Below are 21,284 nucleotides of genomic sequence, written 5' to 3'. Positions count from 1 at the left end.
CTGCGTTTGCTTTAGTGCTTATTAAAGGGTGTGTGATGTAGATCTGTGTGTAGATCCAGGTGTGCTGAACGGGTCAACCACCACATTTCAGCAACATTTTCTCAACTGAGTCCGCAATCAACTTAAATATGAGGATGTCAGGAACTGATTCCCGTGAGATATCTTGGGATAGTGAGACGTACAATAAGAACCACTGCTAGCAGCGGGCTAATAAAGTCTTTTTAGAGAACACAACACTCAAACAACAGAAGTTCAGTGATTATTCATGCTTTTACCAAGATGTTTTTGAAAATGTTCGCCTGTGTGAATGTTGGCCTTAAGAAAATGATAATGCCATGACAATATTGTCAATTTCTTGACAGGTTTTCTACTGGATGTAAGCACTACATTGACCTGAGGCAAATACATGAAAGGTTTACAAAGAATGTAACAGATTTGAACACTGCAGGAAATAAAAAACACAAGGAACAGTAAGATCAGTGCTTACTCAACCTACCACTCCAGAGTTGGGATGCATGGAAGAAACTGAATTAGATTTTCACTTCAGTCATAATGTCTGATTGGCAATGATGGCGCCAATGACAGAAGCACTGGAGGATGAGGAGGAACATGAATTATGCCGTCAATAAGTAGGGGTTGTCCTAACCTGCGCAGGAGAACATATTGTAATAAACCTAGAATTACAGAATTAAGTCGTCAGATTATTGGGGCTAGAGGAACGCAATATCAACACACAGAACGAGGCTGCACCACAGACTTAGAAACAATCAGTCTTTATTGATACAATGTAATAAATTCATGAGGCTACCAATCATGCCGGATTAGGTACGGTTACTACGAATCCTGGTAAGCTTCAGTGCTACCCGCCTGAACGAATACTCACTAGACTATTGTAAAAGCATATGGCAAATCACACAGCAATACACACTAACAATATGGAAAACCACTAGCTGAGAAGCAGCCAACACACTCCTAGATAATATTCCCCGGCCTAGGATACAGGTAACCCCGCTAAGCTATCTTCACCGCCGGCAGCCCTAAGCAGCATGCGAACAGCACCCACCCCCACACATTGAGTGCAGCTCGGCGTGAGCAATAAAGTGCTGCTTCCCAGAACACTCACCCTTCGCTGTCGTCTTCTTTTATCAATGTTCACTCTCCTCCACCCTTATCAATGACCAGGTGTAGCCCATTCATTAACACCCCCAGCTCTTCCCTTAGATCCCTCCCCCCACACAAAAGTCATGTCAAAACATTCCTAACACAACGTCACTTCCTTACAATATATTTAGAAAACACAGTAGACTTTTTCCTTCTCATTATTTCTCTGTCTACTTTGGTTCATGTTGTGGTTGTTTTGAGTTCGTCTGGGACGTGTTTATATTGAAACACTGTAACATACTCATACATTTTCCATATTACTGTAATGCTAAATTAATCCAATGTGACATGTTTGTTCTAACACTCCACTGCTAACCTCTTGATGTCTTCCTGTAGTAGAGCAGTCCAGCAGCACAGACCACCAGTCCCAGCAGCAGGCCAGCAGCCCCAATGGCAATCTTATTCCTCTCAGCCTTGGGCATGGAGGAGTCTGACAGTATAGAGGGCACACAAGTTTTTACACAGCTTTAACATTAGATGATAAGAAATCAAACACCACATATTTTGACATCCTCCTCGTGTTTGGCCATATTTTGTTTTCTGTAATCTACTAATCTTATGCATAGAGAAGTAGTCAGCACAATTTAAGTGTGTATACACTTATGATACAACTGGCTATTGAATTAATTTTTTCAAAACTAAACACAGAAATGACAAAACAGCATACACAAAACTAAACAGCAGATACTGCGTGAGGAGGACACAGCTGAACCAGACATAACTGCAAGCCAGTCCTCACCCCAGACAAACTCCCTGGGCTCCTTAAGGCTGGTGTGCTCCACCACACAGGAGATCTTCTCTCCAGCTTTGGGGGTGAACTCCAGGTGGGAGTGGATCTGGTAGTACCAGTCTCCATCCGCCAGCTCCTCCGTGGCTGAGACATCACTGGTCACCTTCTGGCCGTCTCTGTACCAGGTCACACGGATCATTCGTGGGTAGAAGTTGTAGGCACTGCACATCAGCATGGCGAGCTGATTGCTACTGACTGGCCTCACCAAATTCAGATTCACGCTGGGCTCAACTGTAAAAGTGCAGTTTTTTCAGTCTGATGATTTTCTATAATTTCCTGCATTGGAAGATATCAGTACTTTATCATCAATTTACATCAATCAGCAAAGCTTTCAACATGTCAGGAGGAATTCAGACTTTCACATATATTACAGTTTCTGCTTACACGTGTTTTCTGAAAACTCAGCCTTATTTTATTCTATCATGGGGGAACTGTGAATTGGACTCTGGTCTCCAAGTGAGAGGTGAGAGCTGAACCCTCTGTGCCTCAGAACAAGCATGAACACATGTGCAGGGACAAAGAGTCAGAGGCAAGCATCAAGTTAAGGGAAGTTTACTGAAGGACTGGTCTAGCAAGCAAAGCAGGTGTGAAGAAAAAAACATCTAATCCAATATTTCCTAAATGGTAATACTAATTTATAAGTATTATATAAATATTTAATGATATTAACTACATACAAGCTACAGAACAGGCTTAGTCGAGAAACTAAAAGCAGCACTTACATCTCAGTACTGAGCAGTGAACAAGGTTAGAGAGGTTGCTAAATTGGAAGAAGCTTTCAGGTGAAAAAATCCAAGGAGTCCTGAGGACCCGTTGCAACCCAAAAGGGTATAACATCCTCCAAAATCCTTACCTGTTCAAAGCTCTACACACACAAGATGCAAAACACTTCAACTGTTCCCTTTTACTATGTTCACTTTATTCTACTTTTTTCTACACCATGTCCCCTTTTCAAAATCTAATTTCTGTGTCAAATGGCAGACACAGCTATTCATGCCTAACCTTGCTTTTAACCTTGCTTTTGAAGACCCAACTCTTCAGAGAGCACTTCCCGTCCTAACTGGCACTTCGACTAGTGCGTAACTTGCAATTACAGCAATTACATTTCTGCACTTCTTTTTCTTTTTTTCTTTAATTTTATTATATTTCTTATGTAAAATAGTATTTATTGTTACACCAGGTTCTATTGCTCGTAGCTTGAATATTCTCTCCCTTGTACGTTGCTTTGGACAAAAGCGTCTGCTAAATGACTAAATGTAAATGTGGTTACACGTTTCCAACCACTAACTACACACTAGTATGATTAATCTGAAATACTATATTTGTTTGTCTTATGGCTTTTGCAGTAACAGTAACAGCAAACACACAAATACAGTACTTAGTTAAACTTTGTTCCAAAATCCTATTTGCCAAAGTGTTGCACAGAGTAAATGCACCTTTTACATTTCCAGTGCTACAATGTACAATATGCCCTTTACTGAATGTAAGACGTATACAACTAAATGAACATGTACACATCTTATGTGTAAGAAACTGGAAAAAGACTTATGATACTGTATATTTAAGACATTTTCTATACTCACTTTTTTTGTCCATTCCATGGCTTTTGTACACAAGAGCATTGACTTTGCAGAGTCTGTCCACAGAGCCCCGTTCATAAGGCAGAAGGTGTTCATCTTCATTCTTTTCACGTGCTAGCTCCATTCCATAACCTGAATAGCCGACATACCTTCCAACGGTGCTGTTAAATACTAGGAATTCCATTTTATTATAAAAGTACGACTCTACATACACCATGTCTGTCAAACTCATAGAGTAGGAGTAGCATCGCATCCATCTGTACTGGCAATATCCATCTAAAATAAAATAAAAAATAAAACACATTACAGCCTACACTGTAAAACCCAATGATCCAATCTAAAAAAAAAAGAATAATAATCTAAATAATAATTAAATAATAATCCAATCTAAAAATAATAATCTAAATAATAATAATAATAATATAATAATATATTATATATAATATAATTATTATTATATATAATCTAATAATAATAATATAATCATCTAATAATAATAATCTAAATAATAATCCAATCTAAAAAAATTAAAAAATAAAACACATTACAGCCTACACTGTAAAACCCAATGATCCCATGATTGCAAAATTCTGGGAATATTTTAAGTTTGAAACTTTCCATGGGAATGCACGTGAATATATGGAATTAACTGGACATTTTGGGGTAATTTATACTAACTGTATTTATGTATTTCTGTGCAAGGGATGGAGTAATGCACAGTACAGGGTTGAAATTCAACTGAATTTGCATTCAATCGGGTTGTTTTAACCAAGATCATGCTGCAAGATCTAGAATTGCTAACGTTAGCCACTTACCAGCTAGACAGGTTTGTTCCTGTGGACTATAAATACAGTCACATTTAAGAGAAAAATAAGAGAAATTTGAGAGAAAAATAAAACAAGAATTCATTATTTCTGTCAATTTGGTTTACAATAGCTAGCTACCTTTGCAAACAAACACAGTGTGTGCTACATTCTATACATCTTTAAAATAGAATTTTGAATTACGTTTTTATTGCTCAGCCTTTAATTAGCAGTAATTGCTTTTGTTTTCGATAAGTCGGCCAACTCGCGCTTTTTTGATGGACGCCAACGGCCGCGAGTAATCGAGGTGATGGTGTACTTTTGTGTGGACATGCATACATCCCATTCTCACTGCTGTAAAAAGTTAGCCTACTGTCTGTACACAACTAAACTTGGTATTAAAATGAACATGGCTTTAGTGTAACAAGTTATCAATATGCTAGGTAATGACAAAGATATTCAAAAACAACAGAAAGTCATAGGTTTACGTTTCTGGCAGGCAATGTTCCCAACTAGCTGCATCTAGGGTCCAGCTGAGCTAGTCTCGTTTTCAACTACATTTAAGTTCCCTGTTATAGGTTAACTTTTGCAAAGAAAATTGTCAAAATTTCCATAATTCCCGAGCTTAACTTCCCATGGAAAGTTTCCGGAAAATATCCGCCCATTTGCGACCCTATTACATTCTATTAATATTAGGATATTATGAATAGCTTGATATGTCCTAAATGAGACTTCTGTTAACTGCATAACTACTCTCTCTTTCTGTTCATGTATTATATGTACAAGTTTTTCACCTACCTACTCCAAGGAGAAGATATACTAACGGCAGGACACGAGCACAAATCAGTGTTGACCTGGACATGGTCTGGTCTCCTTCAGTCAGGCTAAAACCGTGTGTGAATATAGTGTGTAGGTAATTTTCACTCAGACCAATCAAGAAATTAAGAAGGTACAGTGTCATATATTTCCACTCAAACTGCTGTATCAAATACGTTAAACAGCAGAGCAATGTAACCATCACAAGAGCTGTCTGCAGTTGATGAACAAAGACAAGGCAGCACTAGAAAACACAGTGTCTTTACAAATTCATGAAATCAAATTCATAAAATATACTCAAATCCATCCTGAAGTCCCTAGACGTGCCTCTGGATCTTACCCAGATACTGATGACTGTTAATTAACCTGACCTTCCTATTGGATATTTCTGTTCAAGCATAACTTATTTAAAGAGGTGGGAAATATTTCTCTGCTGCAGTTGGTTTCCTGTAGTTAGAGTAAATGGGTCAGCATCGGTATATTAGCACATTTGAAATATGAAGCTTGCTGTCATCTTTCTTTTGATTACATGTGTCCAATGTGCAGGAAGTCAATGTAAGTACTCGACACTTTTAAAACATTACCCTAACAGTACTTGTTGACTGATTGGTCTATACGCTTCCATTTCATGAGCTGGCAGAAGCTAAGGCAATGTGTAAGGGATAATGTATAGTCCGGCGGTCATTATTGAAAAATTAATTTAAAGCGTGACAAACTGTTGTTTCGTTCTGAATGGATTTATTTTTCCCTATGAAAAAGCGAGATTTATTTTAAAATCTTAAAATCAACTGACCTTGTTGGGACATTCTGAGGAGGAACACAATTATTCTACAGCTCCTCAGAACCTATTTTTCGATAATGACCGCCGGACTATACATTATCTCTTACATAGTTGTCATATACATCAAAACATTTTCTGATGTTTGAGTGCAATGAGGATATGAAGAGAGAAGTTGTTTTTCATTCTGTTTGATTGTTTTTGGAAACCATTATTCTGGGTAATTCTGGTCAAATCTGAACTATCCACCAAACTAGGTCCTACTAGAGGTCGAGCAGATTGATTGACCATGTAATTATAATTTAATAATAAACAGTTTTTACAATAACCTATCCCCACAATCATGGAATAACAGACCATATCCAGTCATACAAAGATAATTGAAAACAGTTTAAACTACAGGGTGCCAATAGCAGCAAGTGCCTATGAAGGAAAACACAGGAAATTTGGGAGATTTGGATAACGTGTGTGTGTGTGTGTGTGTGTGTGTGTGTGAGAGAGAGGTCTTCATCCATGCCCATACTCATGCAAGTGAAAGAAGCAGATATCTGAGGTAAATGCCTCAGCGAGATTACAATGCATATGTGCTTTTAAGTAGCACATCCACATTTAAACATAATAGACCTATTTATCTGCAAAAGTGACAAACAATAACCAAAGACTGAAAGGTCACAGTGGACCATGAATCAAGTGGAGAAGATGGTGCCTTTTATAGTTTGGACTAATGACTGAAACAATGTCAATCATTGATCAAAATAAGGCTAATCTTGTTCTAGAGGTATTTTTAGTTTGTTATCCATTTCTGAAGGTAAATGTAGGCCTAATGAAAACGGTGAGGGTGCACTTCCTCAAGAGGGAGTCCCACAGCTATATTTCAACCACAACCCATTACTAATGGGTTTAAAGGATCAGTATATTACAATGAGTTGTTATTAAACCACACAAAATAAAAAGCTGTCCTGTATAGATCTATAGCACTATAGCCTGCCTGCACACAGATAATGTGTTTTTTTTTTTTTTTGCTCCAGTTGTGTATCAAGATGCCATCAATGACATATACTGTGACAAAGAAAAGGGATACTTTTCAGCAAATTTTGATGGGAATCAGGTACTGTATGTGGACTTTGAGGACAAGACAGTAGTCAGCACATTACCAAACTTTGTAGACCACATATCCTGGGACACATTCTATGGACTGGTATATTCATACGCTTACAATGAAATGAAGGAATTCCGGGATGCCATGGAATATATTGCAGAACAACTTGGTTATCCTCCAGAGGCAAAAGGTAAAGTGTTTTTTCAAAAATACTTTTTACCTTTAATTAAAAAGTTTGCACTTTAACCTTGCAGTGAGTATCATACATTGTTGTCATGTTTCTTATGCTGATTGATATTGTATTTTTTATTTTTATTTTTTTAACAAAGTCAAAGTGAATGTTAAATTGTGTTATTTTTGAAGAATAAAGTAAAAAAATAAATGTTAAATTGCAGAGCCCCCGGTAAGTGTCATGTATGTCCATGACGAGGTGCGTTTGGGTTCTGAGAACACCCTCATCTGCTACGTCACTGGGTTCTACCCTCCTCGACTCACGGTGAAGTGGACCAGGAACAACAACAACGTGACACAGGGAGTGAGCTCAAGCCAGATCCACATAAACAACGACGGCACCTTCAACCAGTTCTCCACCCTGAAGTTCACCCCTCAAGAGGGGGACATGTACACCTGCACTGTGGAGCACTCAGCACTGGAGGGGCCCTTGACAAGATACTGGGGTGAGACGCTACAGCAAATAAACTGTGTGACTCATTCCCCATTAACCTGGATATATTATATACAACACGAGGCTTTGCAATCAGTTATGAGCCTCTCAGTCCTAATAGTGCTTAAACAATTCATCCTGGACAACAAGTAATCAAGTATTGATTGTCGTGAAATCTGCAACACTGGTGTAACCACCATAAACATATCATGGCATTATGTAACATAAGAGACAGATGTACAAGAGATGCATCACTACTGTGTCATGCCTTAAACACTAAATGCTGTGGTATACCCAATATATGTCAGTTGTCATTGTATCATTATATGATACATTTATATATTACAACTCAAGCCAGCCATTCTTAGGTCTAACGTTTTACATGCTGATTTGTGTGTGCATCTGTGCCCTCCTCAGATGGTGTGTGTGTGTGTGTGTGTGTGTGTGTGTGTGTGTGTGTGTGTGTTTGTGTGTGTGTGTGTGTGTGTGTGTGTGTGTGTGTGTGTGTGTGTGTGTGACTTCCTCAGATGTTGAGGTGTCAGAGCCCAGTCTTGGTCCCTCAGTGTTCTGTGGAGTGGGTCTGACTCTGGGACTGCTGGGAGTGGCTACCGGAATGTTCTTCTTCGTCAAGGGAAAAGAGAGTGCAGGTATGAGAACAGAACAGACAATACATTTCTTTGTTGTTGTATAAATTAAACCAGCGATTTTGTAATGTGTCCAAGAAATGTGTTTTGTTGAACCTGGCATACTTTAAACAAACTCACACACAGAGGAACTCTGACCTTGGAATTACATTTTAATATATATATATATTAAATTCATATTTTTAAACCAGAGCTTTTCAACTGGGTGCACGCGTCCTCCAACATTAGGCACTGTCTATGATTGTGCATGATTGGTTTTTGATTATGTTATGCGTTTGTGTTTAGTGTTGATGGTCAGTTAACCATGATGTACGGTACATGATGATTTTTAAGCCTGCTTTAAAAGTACAGTGTGTAGTTTTTAGTGGTGTCTAGTAGAAGATTAATTATGTTTTTTAATTAGAGCATAACTACCTATAACTATGAATTGTTGTGTTTTCGTTAGAACGAGCCCTTCAGTCTACATAGGGAGTGGGTCCTCTTCCACGGAGTCCGTCGTGTTGCACCGCCATCTTTCTACAGTAGCCCAGAACAGGCAAACCAAGATACTGGCTTGACACAGGGCTTTTTTCGCATTTTTATGGCATTTTACAGTCACCTTAGATACTTGCACACACTTGTGAAGGGAAGGGTATTCAGCTAGTTGCAATTCCGCAACCTCACCACTAGATGCCACTCAAGAAATATTGTACAAAGATTAAGGGAAGACTACCAGATCAATGAGAGCAATTGAAGTGATATCTGTGTAAATCAAAGTGTACCTACTACAACTTAAAGAGTTCAATTAAAGTTTCCTTTTTAAAGTTGAGTTTCCCATTGCTATTTTCTTGTTTTGTGTTCTCTTTTTCACTAGTTTCCAAATTGTACACTATCGTTGGTATCAATATTTATAGCATTAATGGATACTGTTCCCTTTGTACCTGTACCCTATTTTATTGCAACTCTTCTTTCCAAGAGTGAAGCAAAAATATCAGGTGAAGTTGTTTGTAAAGACAAAAAAAGCTACTGAGCGTTCATCCATCAGAGTAGAAGCAGAGACAGCTGCCCTCACTTTAGCTGACATTGAAAGAGATGAATCTTAGCCCTTTCTATGGACCAGTGCGACCAGTTCTTCAAATAAAAACAAGCGTCACTTTAAAAACTTAGAAGGTTAGTAGAATCTTTCACAGTACACAGTTCAACACTTTTCTTCAGTCTAATTTAAAAGGATTAGGTATTGAGCTGTTTTGACTTGCTACCGTAATGAGCTCACTACCCATTTACCTCTCTTATCCAGTGTGAGTGCAATTTATGGGTGAAGCTAGTTTAGTGAATGTTAGATAAATTATTATAAAGACGTTATATAAATGTGACAGAGACCAGCAATCAGAATTTCAATCAGCGCGTTATCTTTAGCAAAAGAGGAAGAGTGTCACACAACCAAATATCATGAACAAACTCCAAAGATGAGCTGGGCGCAGCCAGTGTATATAGTTCATATATTTCCTCAAAACATGTTTCATAAGCAGGCACGGGACATTATTCTGAGACAAGACATTGACCCTTGTCTGATCAGTAGGTGTCTGACAGCAAAAACAAGATGTATCACTTCAGCAAAGTGTCACAATCATTCATATCTCAAGAGTTGGTTCCTTAATTCAGTACATGTAAGCATTCAAATTAAAAATAGAATAACAATGTATTACATTTCTCTATCAGTGAAGTAAAACTCCTAACACTTCAACAGCCACAACAGCGTCTAGTGGATACAGCATGGCATGGAAACTACATAGAACAACCCATTTATGTTCCATGATTTAATCATTGTTCTTCTGTGACATGCAAAGCCACTTGCTTCCTCATACTGTCACAGTTCCTCTTCTGACATGGCGCTGGAAACACCAGACTCACCGGTTTATAAGCCCACTCTTAGTTCCCTGATGGGTTATTTTGACACTGACCAAAAAAAAAATTCTGACAGCATTAGTAACTAGGAAAATACTTGTGGACACCAATGTTAGGGAAGAGAAGGGGGAGACCATTGCTGATACTGGCTATCAACTTCAAGTCGGTGCTGCATACTAGTTTCAGTCTGTCTCAGTCAGAGCATTTTGAGCATTTTGACCAAAAATATGTTGGCTCGGAACCTGAATGAGAGTCCATGGTCCAGCTGCAAACCAACCTGGACTCAGATTAAGACTTTCATTATTTCCTCAGTCTGCAGAGCGAAGATGCACTGAATAGAAGCGCCTGCCGTCTGCCTCATTCTTTCTCTCGTTTTTACAGGAGTCTTATGTGTTTATGGGCTCTTAGTCAGAGACCTGTTACATTCACTTTGGTGAAGCATTCCTCATTACAACAGTTTCACTGGTGGAAACGTTAGCTGGTTCGCTATATGGCACCAAAGATAAAAGAATGCTGAATGGAACTGGTCCAAGAACAAGCTCCCTGTTGGTTGATAACAGCTATGAGAGATGATGTTGGTTGATAAGGGCTATGAGAGATGCTGTTGGTTGATAACAGCTATGAGAGATGCTGTTGGTTGATAACAGCTATGAGAGATGCTGTTGGTTGATAAGGGCTATGAGAGATGCTCTTGGTTGATAACAGCTATGAGAGATGCTGTTGGTTGATAACAGCTATGAGAGATGCTGTTGGTTGATAAGGGCTATGAGAGATGCTGTTGGTTGATATCGGCTATGAGAGATGCTGTTGGTTGATAACAGCTATGAGAGATGCTGTTGGTTGATAAGGGCTATGAGAGATGCTGTTGGTTGATATCGGCTATGAGAGATGCTGTTGGTTGATAACAGCTGATGATGAGAGATGCTGTTTCATGAAGGGGGATGCACATATAGTGCCAGACGTGGACCCAAGATAGGTAGATAAATGGGTCACAAAGACCTCTCTTTAAGTACAACAAAGTTTGGTTTAAAAAAAACAACAAAAAAACTGGTCCAAGAACAAGCTCCCTGTTGGTTGATAACAGCTATGAGAGATGCTGTTGGTTGATAAGGGCTATGAGAGATGCTGTTGGTTGATATCGGCTATGAGAGATGCTGTTGGTTGATAACAGCTATGAGAGATGCTGTTGGTTGATAAGGGCTATGAGAGATGCTGTTGGTTGATAACAGCTATGAGAGATGCTGTTGGTTGATATCGGCTATGAGAGATGCTGTTGGTTGATAACAGCTGATGATGAGAGATGCTGTTTCATGAAGGGGGATGCACATATAGTGCCAGACGTGGACCCAAGATAGGTAGATAAATGGGTCACAAAGACCTCTCTTTAAGTACAACAAAGTTTGGTTTAAAAAAAACAACAAAAAAAAAACAATTGAATTAATTACATGCTTTGTGATAAATTGATCTAAATTAATTGATATATCAATTTGCCGTGAGAAGTATTTTAAAATCTGTCAGAAAAGCCATTGAGGTCAAGTGACAGGGTAAACAAGCCTGGACCGAGTGATCTTCACCACACAATAATGGCAAACAACAAATACTTCAATGGACTTTATTTAACGAAAAGCACATTTTCTTTATTCCTGACTAACCCATCTCCTAGCTTGTCTAAAATTAGCAAGCTAACTAATTTAGGTAAAGTTAGACTACACAAACAACTAAAGCACAGATACGATCTTGCATACGATCTTGCTAGCTTGTAAACGTATGTCACCAAAATGATATCGTTTTATATAGTGTGTATTTGAATAACAGTTGAATAAAGTATTTTACAAATTACCTACAAGTATTTTTCTTCAAGAGTTTTTTGTGCAAGTGTTTCTGAAGTTCTGGAATTCTCCATCTCGAAATTGAAAATGAGGACATGTATACAAACAATTCCAAAATAAGCCTGTAGACCTAACATCCAACTACCAATACAGGCCAAAACATTGATGCTTCTTCCACATCAAAAGCACACACTGGGAGAAACATACGTTACCGCAATGCAGACTGGCCTCTATTCAAACTCATCCAATATGGCCAATATGACAAGTTGAAAAGTCAAACTGAGGCAATCTTGGTACAGTACATAAAAATCCTTAAGTCTATGGAGCTAAAACAGACACGTTTAGTTTGGCATTGAAAAAAGAGACCATTGGCTTTGAAACACTTGTGTTGAAAATAACTTTGAACACTGAAAAGACTTCCACTGAACTAAAAGACACATTGAAATATTTCAAGCTTCCAATGAAGAACAAATGTAACATACTTGATCATTTGCAATGTAATTACTTTAATTTATTTTTATATTATTTGTTTATTCTGATATGCTTTTTCAATTCTTCATTCTTCTTCATGTCAGCTTTTTTTCAGTGATATTTTTTTAAAACCCAGACAGTCTTTTTTCAATGTCAGCACTTTTTAGTGTCAACTTTCTGTCTCTGTTTTGGCGAAGAAGGGGCTAGAGGGGGGGCTAGAAATGCATATTTCAATAGGTATAGTCTAGCCTGGATGCCAGACGAACTTAGCCCCGCCCACAACATTTTAGGTTGGGAAGTTCGGTCTGGTATCGCTCCGTTGGGGAGAAACTATCTCCTCACAAAAATCTGTGAGGAGATGGATAGACCAATCAAATTGCCAGGGCGGGCTTTATACGATGATGGACAGATGATCAACCGTAACGTAATCAACCACGTCACCAAAGAGCTTTTGGGGTGAATTCGTTTTCAACAAACATGGCTGCCGTTGGAGAGCTGAAACGTGGAGATTCGAGTCTGTTTTAGAAGACATTGACAGCACATTCATTTTGAAAGAGGAACAGAGAAACGCGATCAAGGCATTTGTCGATCGAAAAGATGTTTTTGCCGTCCTTCCTACGGGATCCGGTAAAAGTTTAATGTATCAGCTGGCCCCATTGTCTACGTTATGGTCATACTACGTTGCTCTGATTGGTTCTCCAATTGATTGGTCTATCTAATTGAGCGAAGAGGCATTTTTTTTCCTGGTTCGGTTGAAACACGCCCCATAATCACAGCCCAACGGAGCGGTATCAGACTCATATTCTGACTAGAATTATGAGTATGACATCGTCAGGCTAGGTATAGTCAGCAACGCATCATAGAACAGGGGCGTGGCTTAACATGGGAGAAAGCAGTCCCAAGAAAACCATGCAGTTCAATGGGACTCCTCATCCACAAAGAACCAATGTACATCAATAATGTAATTCCTGATGAGAAAGTCAAATACTCCTCCTCCTCTCTACCTTTCTGTTGAAACACTATATAGACGGAGAATAATGCGGTCTCGACTTGTTTGTGGGTGTAAATGCCTCACTATTTCACATTAAAGCTGTTAAATGATTTATAGACACAACTGCACATACATCCAAACAGCCAGTTGTCAGGCAGGCCCACTGCAGAATCATTTATCTCATGAACACCATGTCACACCAAGCACTGTGTTGATTTCTCAGGTACACCAGCTATACACTCTCCCATCAGACACCATTACAGCTGTTCTCCCCCCCCCCCCCCTCTCTCTCTCTCTCTCTCTCTCTCTCTCTCTCTCTTTCTTTCACTCCATTCCACCTGTTCTCTCCCTCTGTCCTTCTTCCTCTCTGCCCTTCTACCACTCTCGCTCTCTCCTACCTCTCTCTCCTTCTGTCCTTCTCTTTCTCTCTCTCTCTTTCTTTCTCTCTCACACACACACACACACACACACACACACACACACACTCACACAGACACACATAGACGTACATTCTCAAATAATCTGACTGACTCCTCCTCGTCAGGGTGGCATTAACATCTCTGCCACTCCTCCTTAGAATAAAACACATGAACAGAAACTGAACTCTCACACTGTTATCTCCCTGTGTGTGATCGTGGCTGTGAGAAATGGCGGATTCTTTCACTTGTTCAGTTTGTCTGGATCTGATAAAGGATCCAGTTGCCATTCCATGTGGACACACTTATTGTCTGGGCTGTATTAAAGGTTGCTGGGATCAGGAAGATAGTAAAGGAATCTACAGCTGCCCCCAGTGCAGACAGACCTTTAGGCCAAGACCTGTTCTTAGTAAAAACATTCTGATTGCTGAAATGGTGGAGGAATTTAGGAAGACCAGAATCCAAACGTATGTTTCTGCTCACTATTATGCTGGATCTGGAGATGTGGAGTGTGACATCTGCACTGGGAAAAAACTGCAAGCCATCAAATCCTGTCTGGATTGTCTGTTGTCTTACTGCAAAACTCACTTCAAAGCTCACAATGACCTGCACCCAGGAAGAAAACACTCAGTGATTGAAGCCACAGGTCAGCTACAGGAGAGGATCTGTGACCAACATAAGAAGGTTTTTGAAATATTTTGTCGAACCGATCAGAGTTGTATCTGCTATCTGTGCATGATGGATGAACATAAAGGCCATGACACAGTCACTGCTGCAGCAGAACGGACAGACAAACAGGTCAGTACTGGAGCTACATATGTGTCCAAAATGTCTACGAGGGCTCTTACATATACTCACTGTGAATGTAATACTATAACTACAAGAATACTATCTCACCAGTCTTTAAGTCTGGCTGTTTCAGCAATGACTTTGCCCATTAGAGAAAGGAAGAATCAGGAAATGATTATCAGGTGCAAGGTCCAGTGTTGAATAAAAAGAGTGAAACATTAACCTGTTGGCTTCAAACTGAACACATTCTTACCTCGCCTCAAAATAATGTTCTGTTCGCTTCTACACGTTCTGAGCCAGCTTGACAAGTGTTTTTGCCGTTTAATACCAGTGCTACTTATGAACTTTCATAGATTTATGAAATGTATTAAGATGATAGTAACTGCTTCAATGTGTCATTAAATCTCTTGAAAAGACTCAAATGTATTTAAAGGTCTTAATACAATAATACAATGAAAATAAGCTGTTTTTCTTTTTTAACAGAGGCAGTTGGGGCAGACCCAGAGGAGATTCCATCAGACAGTCCAGGAGAGAGAGAAGGATCTGCAGGAGCTGAGGAAGGCTGTGTTGACTCTCAAGGTGAGTACTGACCAGAGGAGAGAAGGACAGCTGGTTAGAGGTTTAAGCGGTCATGTGTTATTGTATTATCAAATCTGCAATGATGTACTATGTACTATGGCCAGATCACAACTATAAGGCTGGTATAAATGAGAGGGGAAGTGGGAAGTGATATTCCAGCTAAATAGTTCTGAGCACCCTCAAGGTGCGAACTGACTGCACAAGCCAACAGCTGGCTTAGCGATCGCTTGGTATTGTGTTATCACCATTATGCTGCCATCTCCACATGATACAGACAAACATGGTTTGGCAAAATTTGCCATTGGTCATTTGATCAAGAAGAGCCAGTCACACCAGAGTGAGTTTGCTCCTTCACTTACCTCTGTGGGTCTCCTGTCGCTCTCCTCTTTGTGTGTGTCTCCTAACAGAGCTCTGCACAGACAGCAGTGCAGGACAGTGAGAGGATCTTTACTGAGATGATCCGCTCCATTGAGAGAAGGCGCTCTGAGGTGAAAGAGCTGATCAGAGCTCAGGAGAAGGCTGAGGTGAGTCGGGCTGAAGGACTCCTGAAGCGACTGGAGCAGGAGATTGCTGAGCTGAAGAGGAGAGATGCTGAGCTGGAGCAGCTTTCACACACAGAGGATCACATCCATTTCCTCAAGGTAACAGAATTTGAAATAAAGCATCAATGTGGGTTTAGGAGAGGAACATTTTTTATGTGATGTTTGTAATGTTTTATATCTGTCTAACTTATTCACATACCTGAACACATGAATGCATACACTACCAACTGAATTCACCCATCATGTCTGCAGTCTTTGGGAAAACAGAGACCTGACTGAATATTCAGGAGGTCTGCCTCACCTTTTATGCATTTCTCTCTGTAGAATGTCCTGTCAATGAGAGACTCTCCTCGCTCTAAAGACTTACCCAGCATGATCTTCAAACAAAGCTTCTCTTTTGAGGCTGTGAAGGAATCTGTCTCTGGAGTGAAGGTGCAGCTGGATGACATCTTCAGGCAGGAAGTAGTCAGGATATCTGCATCAGGTGGATACAAATGTAGAATTGACTCAATGATGAATTACTTATTTCAAAGTTTGAGAAAACAAGGATCCCACATTTGAGGCTTCATTATGATATATTTTTCTGTATCTCTCAACAGTGACAAATATCCAGATCATCCAGTCTTTAGAATGTGAGTCTCTCTGTCTCTCTCTCTCACACGCACACACACGCACACACACACACACACACACACACACACACACACACACACACACACACACACACACACACACACACACACACACACACACACACACACACACACATAGTATTGTCATCATTAGTTATTACATTGATTATATTGTTTGATACATTGATTTATGATAGTATTGTAGCCCTATGAGTTCTAGTTTATTGAAGCCATCTGATAAAATATGGTGTCTTCATTTCATGTGTCTGTATTAGCATTTACACTATGACTTTAAACTGCATTTGAAATCTGATCTCAGTTTGGGTTGAAGCATTAAACACATTAGTAAACATGTTGTGAACAGGGTTTAGGTAACATTCATGGACAACAGTGACGGTTTTATGTTAAATCTAAGCTCTGTAAAGCTGAATAACCCTTGGTAGATGAAAAGGCAGTTGCCTAAGAAATAACATTTGCTTTCACAGGTTGTCACTCGTCTGTCACAGTTGAAAAAAACAAACATTAAAGAAAACAAAGCACCCGAAGATGAGCCTAACTAAAGCTAAATGGGCTTAGTCAGTGTGTGAAAATAAGTGTGTGAGTCTGGTCTTCAGATCCAGGGTGAATGAGTGTCTCTCTGTGTTGGGATCCCAGATGCTGATCCTGAGCTCCCAGACAGAAGAACAGCCATCAGGAAGAATCTGCCACCAAGGAGTAAGTCATTACTGACTGATTCTCACAGCCTCTAAGCCTTTACATCAGGGGTCTAGCACAGAAATAATAGTTTCACTGTATCTTATCATTGATATAATCTGATCTCAATAAAACCCTCTTTCAGCTGCGAGATGTAGGAGGTATGGAGGTGTGGTAGGGCTCCAGAGATCGAAATAAAGGCCTTTAGTTACATTTCCGGTTCAGGCACAAACATTTCTGCAAACAAACATTTGTTCCCTAAAACGGCGTAAATGCCCCTGCTCACACATGAGCTCACCTGGGTGTTGTCCTGGCACTGTACTAGGGGGCTGGCAGGGTAATGTCCGCCCATTGACACTGAATTCTACCCCACAAACCAATGATTCACTTTCCTATTAAAGTATGCAATGAAAACTAAAGTTGACTTGTTTTTCAACAGCAGGGCTGTGATAGGCTACTGCTCTCTCATTACTCCCTATAAACTTTTCTCAAGTTTTCTATGATAACAGCAGGAGATTTGGGATACTGCAAGTTACTGTAAGGTGCGAGACTGAATACCTGCATCCAGGCAAACTCCAGATCCTATTTTGCAGATATTGTCCAGACTTCATATCTGAAAGACATCCCAGTGTACATACTCTGAACCGATTTAACCCACTATGTCTGCAATTAGGTTGTGTTCATGAATCGAATCAATTGTTTAAGAACTGAAGGACTTTTAAATGCCATTTTCCTAATGAAGATGAGTGGCTCTTGAATGAGTGCATCTCCGTCTTCTCTTGTCCGTGGGAGATTGGAGGTCTTTAAGATTTAAGCAGCTGGAGACTCATAATGTCACTTAACCCTTGTGTGGTGTTTGGGTCTGTTGGACCCATTGTCAATGTTAACTACTAGAAATGGATCAAATCATTCTTTTTTCAACCTGAAGCTCAATGGCTTTGGATCATTTGTTTTTAAAAGAACATGTTAAAGTAATTCACATCCCCCCCCCCCCCAATTCTGTGGGTCCAACAGACCTGTGAACACCCTGTCTAAGACAAATATGAACACAACAGGAGAAGCAGCATTCTTTATATGAGCATATGATGTGATTGCTGTGATGTTTATGAATGCCCTTCACAGTAAGTTTAATTGGCTGTAATGTGATGTTTTCTGTCTCAGTGTCTGAAGTCCAGGCTGTTTTTCCTGAACCAGTGACCAGAGGGGAGTTCTCCCAGTGTAAGTTGGACATAAAGACATGCAAGCTATCACACACACTCACACACACACACACACACACATACACACACACAACGCTCACACACACACATGCACAGGGACACACATGCATAAATTCATGATTAGCAAACCCACATACAAATTCAAACCTACATTCATGAAAACATGTATAAAATCACACACAGCGACACACAAACACACACACACACACACACACACACACACACACACACACACACACACACACACACACACACACCACACACACACACACACACACACACAGACATAAATGCTTTTTAACTTTTGGATACACAGCCACTGGAAAATGTACATCCCTCATATATAAAAAGAACTCCCTTCACACACACACTCGCACACACACACACACACACACACACCAATGTAGACAAACAGTGGCAGAAGAGGAGGGAGGAGAAAGGGTGGGGAAACGATCAGAAACATGGCATATACACCATACATACGAACATAGCATGCTATATACATGATACATACACAATTGATAGAGGATAAGTTGGGAAGAGAGCATTCAAGTAATTTAGGACAACTTAGTGGGTATACAATGTGCTCGTAAGGTTATTATTATAAGGGTAAGTAGAATAACGGAAATTAAAACTGTCGATGGTGACAATTATTTACATTGCAGGTAAATGCTAGCACAGAGTATGGCGTAGAATAAGTGCATGACAGTGTGTTTGGGGTGAGAAGGTGTAGGCCGAGTGATTCTACAAGAAGATCATCAGGTGGAGAGACTACAGAATCATCACACAGCAAAGATAGTCTAGACTAGGAGGGGAAAAGTGAGTAGGAAGAGTTTGGCTGCCAATACCATATATGTTCTTAATGGACATGGTGATGAGGAACAATGTTTCCACAGCCATCGGTATTTGGGAGCACAGATTACCCTATAAGTGAGAGAATTTGGTTAGAAAACATCAATTTGATGATCACAGAGAGAGATACATTTAGGTAAACAGTAGGTAATATGGCCACTTTATCAGTATCAGTATTAGCATAATTTGATATAGAAGGAGAGGGAGAGGGAGAGGCTGCCTAGTAAGGTGTATGTAAATACATTTAAACATTCATGCTTTTGAACGTTTGAATAGAGACACACCTGGACACATACACACTCACTGTCTCTCATGTCTGCAAAGGAATCTCTTCAAACTCTCTGTATTCAACTGTATTCATCTCCTTCTCTCTCTCTGTCTGTCTGTCTCGCTCTCTCTCTCGCTTACACACCAAAACCAAATACCTAAGTTTGTCCTGTCTTCTTCTCCATCAGACACCTGTCACTTCACTCTGGATCCAAACACGGCAAACAGAGACCTCCATCTGTCTGAGGAGAACAGGAGGGTGGAAAAGAGAAATGAGCTCCAGTCATATTCTGATCATCCAGAGAGATTTGATAGGTGGTGTCAGGTGCTGTGTAGGGAGGGTGTATCTGGACGCTGCTACTGGGAGGTTGAGTGGAGTGGGGGTGGGGGGGTTATATAGCAGTCTCATATAAAAGCATCGGCAGGACAGGAAGGGCTAATGAGTGTGTGTTTGGATATAATGATCAGTCCTGGAGTCTAAGCCTCTCCAGCACCAGCTCCGCTTTCTGGCACAATAATAAAGAGACTAAACTCCCTCTAGTGGCCAGCTCCAGAATAGGAGTGTATGTGCATCACAGGGCAGGAACTCTGGCCTTCTACAGCGTCTCTGACACAATGACCCTCCTGCACAGAGTCCAGACCACATTCACTCACACACTCTACCCTGGGTTTAGGTTTTTGGGTTCTGGATCATCAGTGAAGCTGTTGTGACTGACATATACAGATGCTGAATCCATTTGCTGTGAGAAGCATTTAAAAATCTGTCAAATTTGTCATTTAGGTGAAGTGACAAAGTAAACAAGCCTGAGCAGTGTGATGTTCACCACACAATAATGGCAAACAACAGATACATCAATGGACTTTATTTAATGAAGAGCACATTTTCTTTATTCCTGATTAACCCATCTCATAGTTTGTCTAAACCTAGCAAGCTGCTAAATGATTAAAAGATACAACTGCACATACATCCAGACAGCCAATTCTCAGGCCCACTGCGGATTCATTTCTCTCATGAACACCATGCCACACCAAGCACTGTGTTGATCTCTCAGGTACACCAGCTATACACTCTCCCATCCGACTCTATTCCACCTGTTCTCTCCTACTGTTCTTCTTCCTCTCTCTCCTTCTACCTCTCTCGCTCTCTCTCATTCTCTCTCTCTCTCTCTCTCTCTCTCTCTCTCTCTCTCTCTCACACACACACACACACACACACACTCAAATAATCTGACTGACTCCTCCTCAACAGTGTGGCATCAACATCTCCGCCACTCCTCACTCCTCAGAATAAAACACATGAACAGAAACTGAACTCTCACACTGTTATCTCCCTGTGTGATCGTGGCTGTGAAAACTTGATCAACTTGATCAGAAACTTTGATCAAAGGACAGGATTCTTTAATTTGTCCAGTTTGTCTGGATCTATTACCCCAAATCAGAAAAAGTTGGGACGGTATGGAAAATGCAAATAAAAAAGAAAGCAGTGATTTATACATTTACCTTGACTTGTATTTCATTGCAGACAGTATGAACACAAGATATTTCATGTTTTGTCTGGTCAACTTCATTTGATTGGTATATATACATCCATTCCTGCCATTCTCTGCAACACATTCCCCAAAAAGTTGGGACGAGGGCAATTTAGCGGTAGTAATGAGGTAGAATAATTAAATAATTATGTGATTTGAAACTAGTGATGTCAACAGGTTATTGTAATTATGATTTGGTACAAAAGCAGCATCCAGGAAAGGCCTAGTCCTTTAGGAGCAAAGATGCGTGCGCAA

The 21,284-nt window shown here is 40.0% G+C and overlaps 2 protein-coding genes and 1 pseudogene across 2 annotated transcripts; 2 read left to right on the top strand and 1 right to left on the bottom strand.

Moving 5' to 3' along the window:
• Positions 1–1,457: 1,457 nt before the first annotated feature.
• LOC105911422 (HLA class II histocompatibility antigen, DP beta 1 chain-like) lies at positions 1,458–2,245 on the bottom strand. Its single transcript, XM_012840220.3, has 2 exons — positions 1,901–2,245; positions 1,458–1,591 (listed from the first exon to the last, which is right to left on the bottom strand). The coding sequence occupies exons 1-2, from the start codon at positions 2,124–2,126 to the stop codon at positions 1,473–1,475; spliced, it is 345 nt and encodes a 114-aa protein (XP_012695674.3). The 5' UTR covers positions 2,127–2,245; the 3' UTR covers positions 1,458–1,472.
• A 3,296-nt stretch (positions 2,246–5,541) lies between these two features.
• On the top strand, positions 5,542–9,138 carry LOC105911413 (H-2 class II histocompatibility antigen, A-R alpha chain-like). The gene is made up of 5 exons (XM_031570769.2): positions 5,542–5,705; positions 6,957–7,217; positions 7,423–7,704; positions 8,219–8,338; positions 8,781–9,138. Exons 1-5 carry the CDS (start codon positions 5,648–5,650, stop codon positions 8,801–8,803), a joined length of 744 nt encoding a protein of 247 aa, XP_031426629.1. The 5' UTR covers positions 5,542–5,647; the 3' UTR covers positions 8,804–9,138.
• Positions 9,139–14,098: 4,960 nt separating this feature from the next.
• Positions 14,099–20,999, top strand: LOC105911414 (annotated as a pseudogene).
• The last annotated feature ends 285 nt before the right edge of the window (positions 21,000–21,284 follow it).

Source organism: Clupea harengus, chromosome 7 (genome assembly GCF_900700415.2).
Source record: "Clupea harengus chromosome 7, Ch_v2.0.2, whole genome shotgun sequence".
In the NCBI taxonomy this organism is placed as follows: domain Eukaryota; kingdom Metazoa; phylum Chordata; class Actinopteri; order Clupeiformes; family Clupeidae; genus Clupea; species Clupea harengus.
This window is presented reverse-complemented; position numbering and strand designations above follow the sequence as displayed.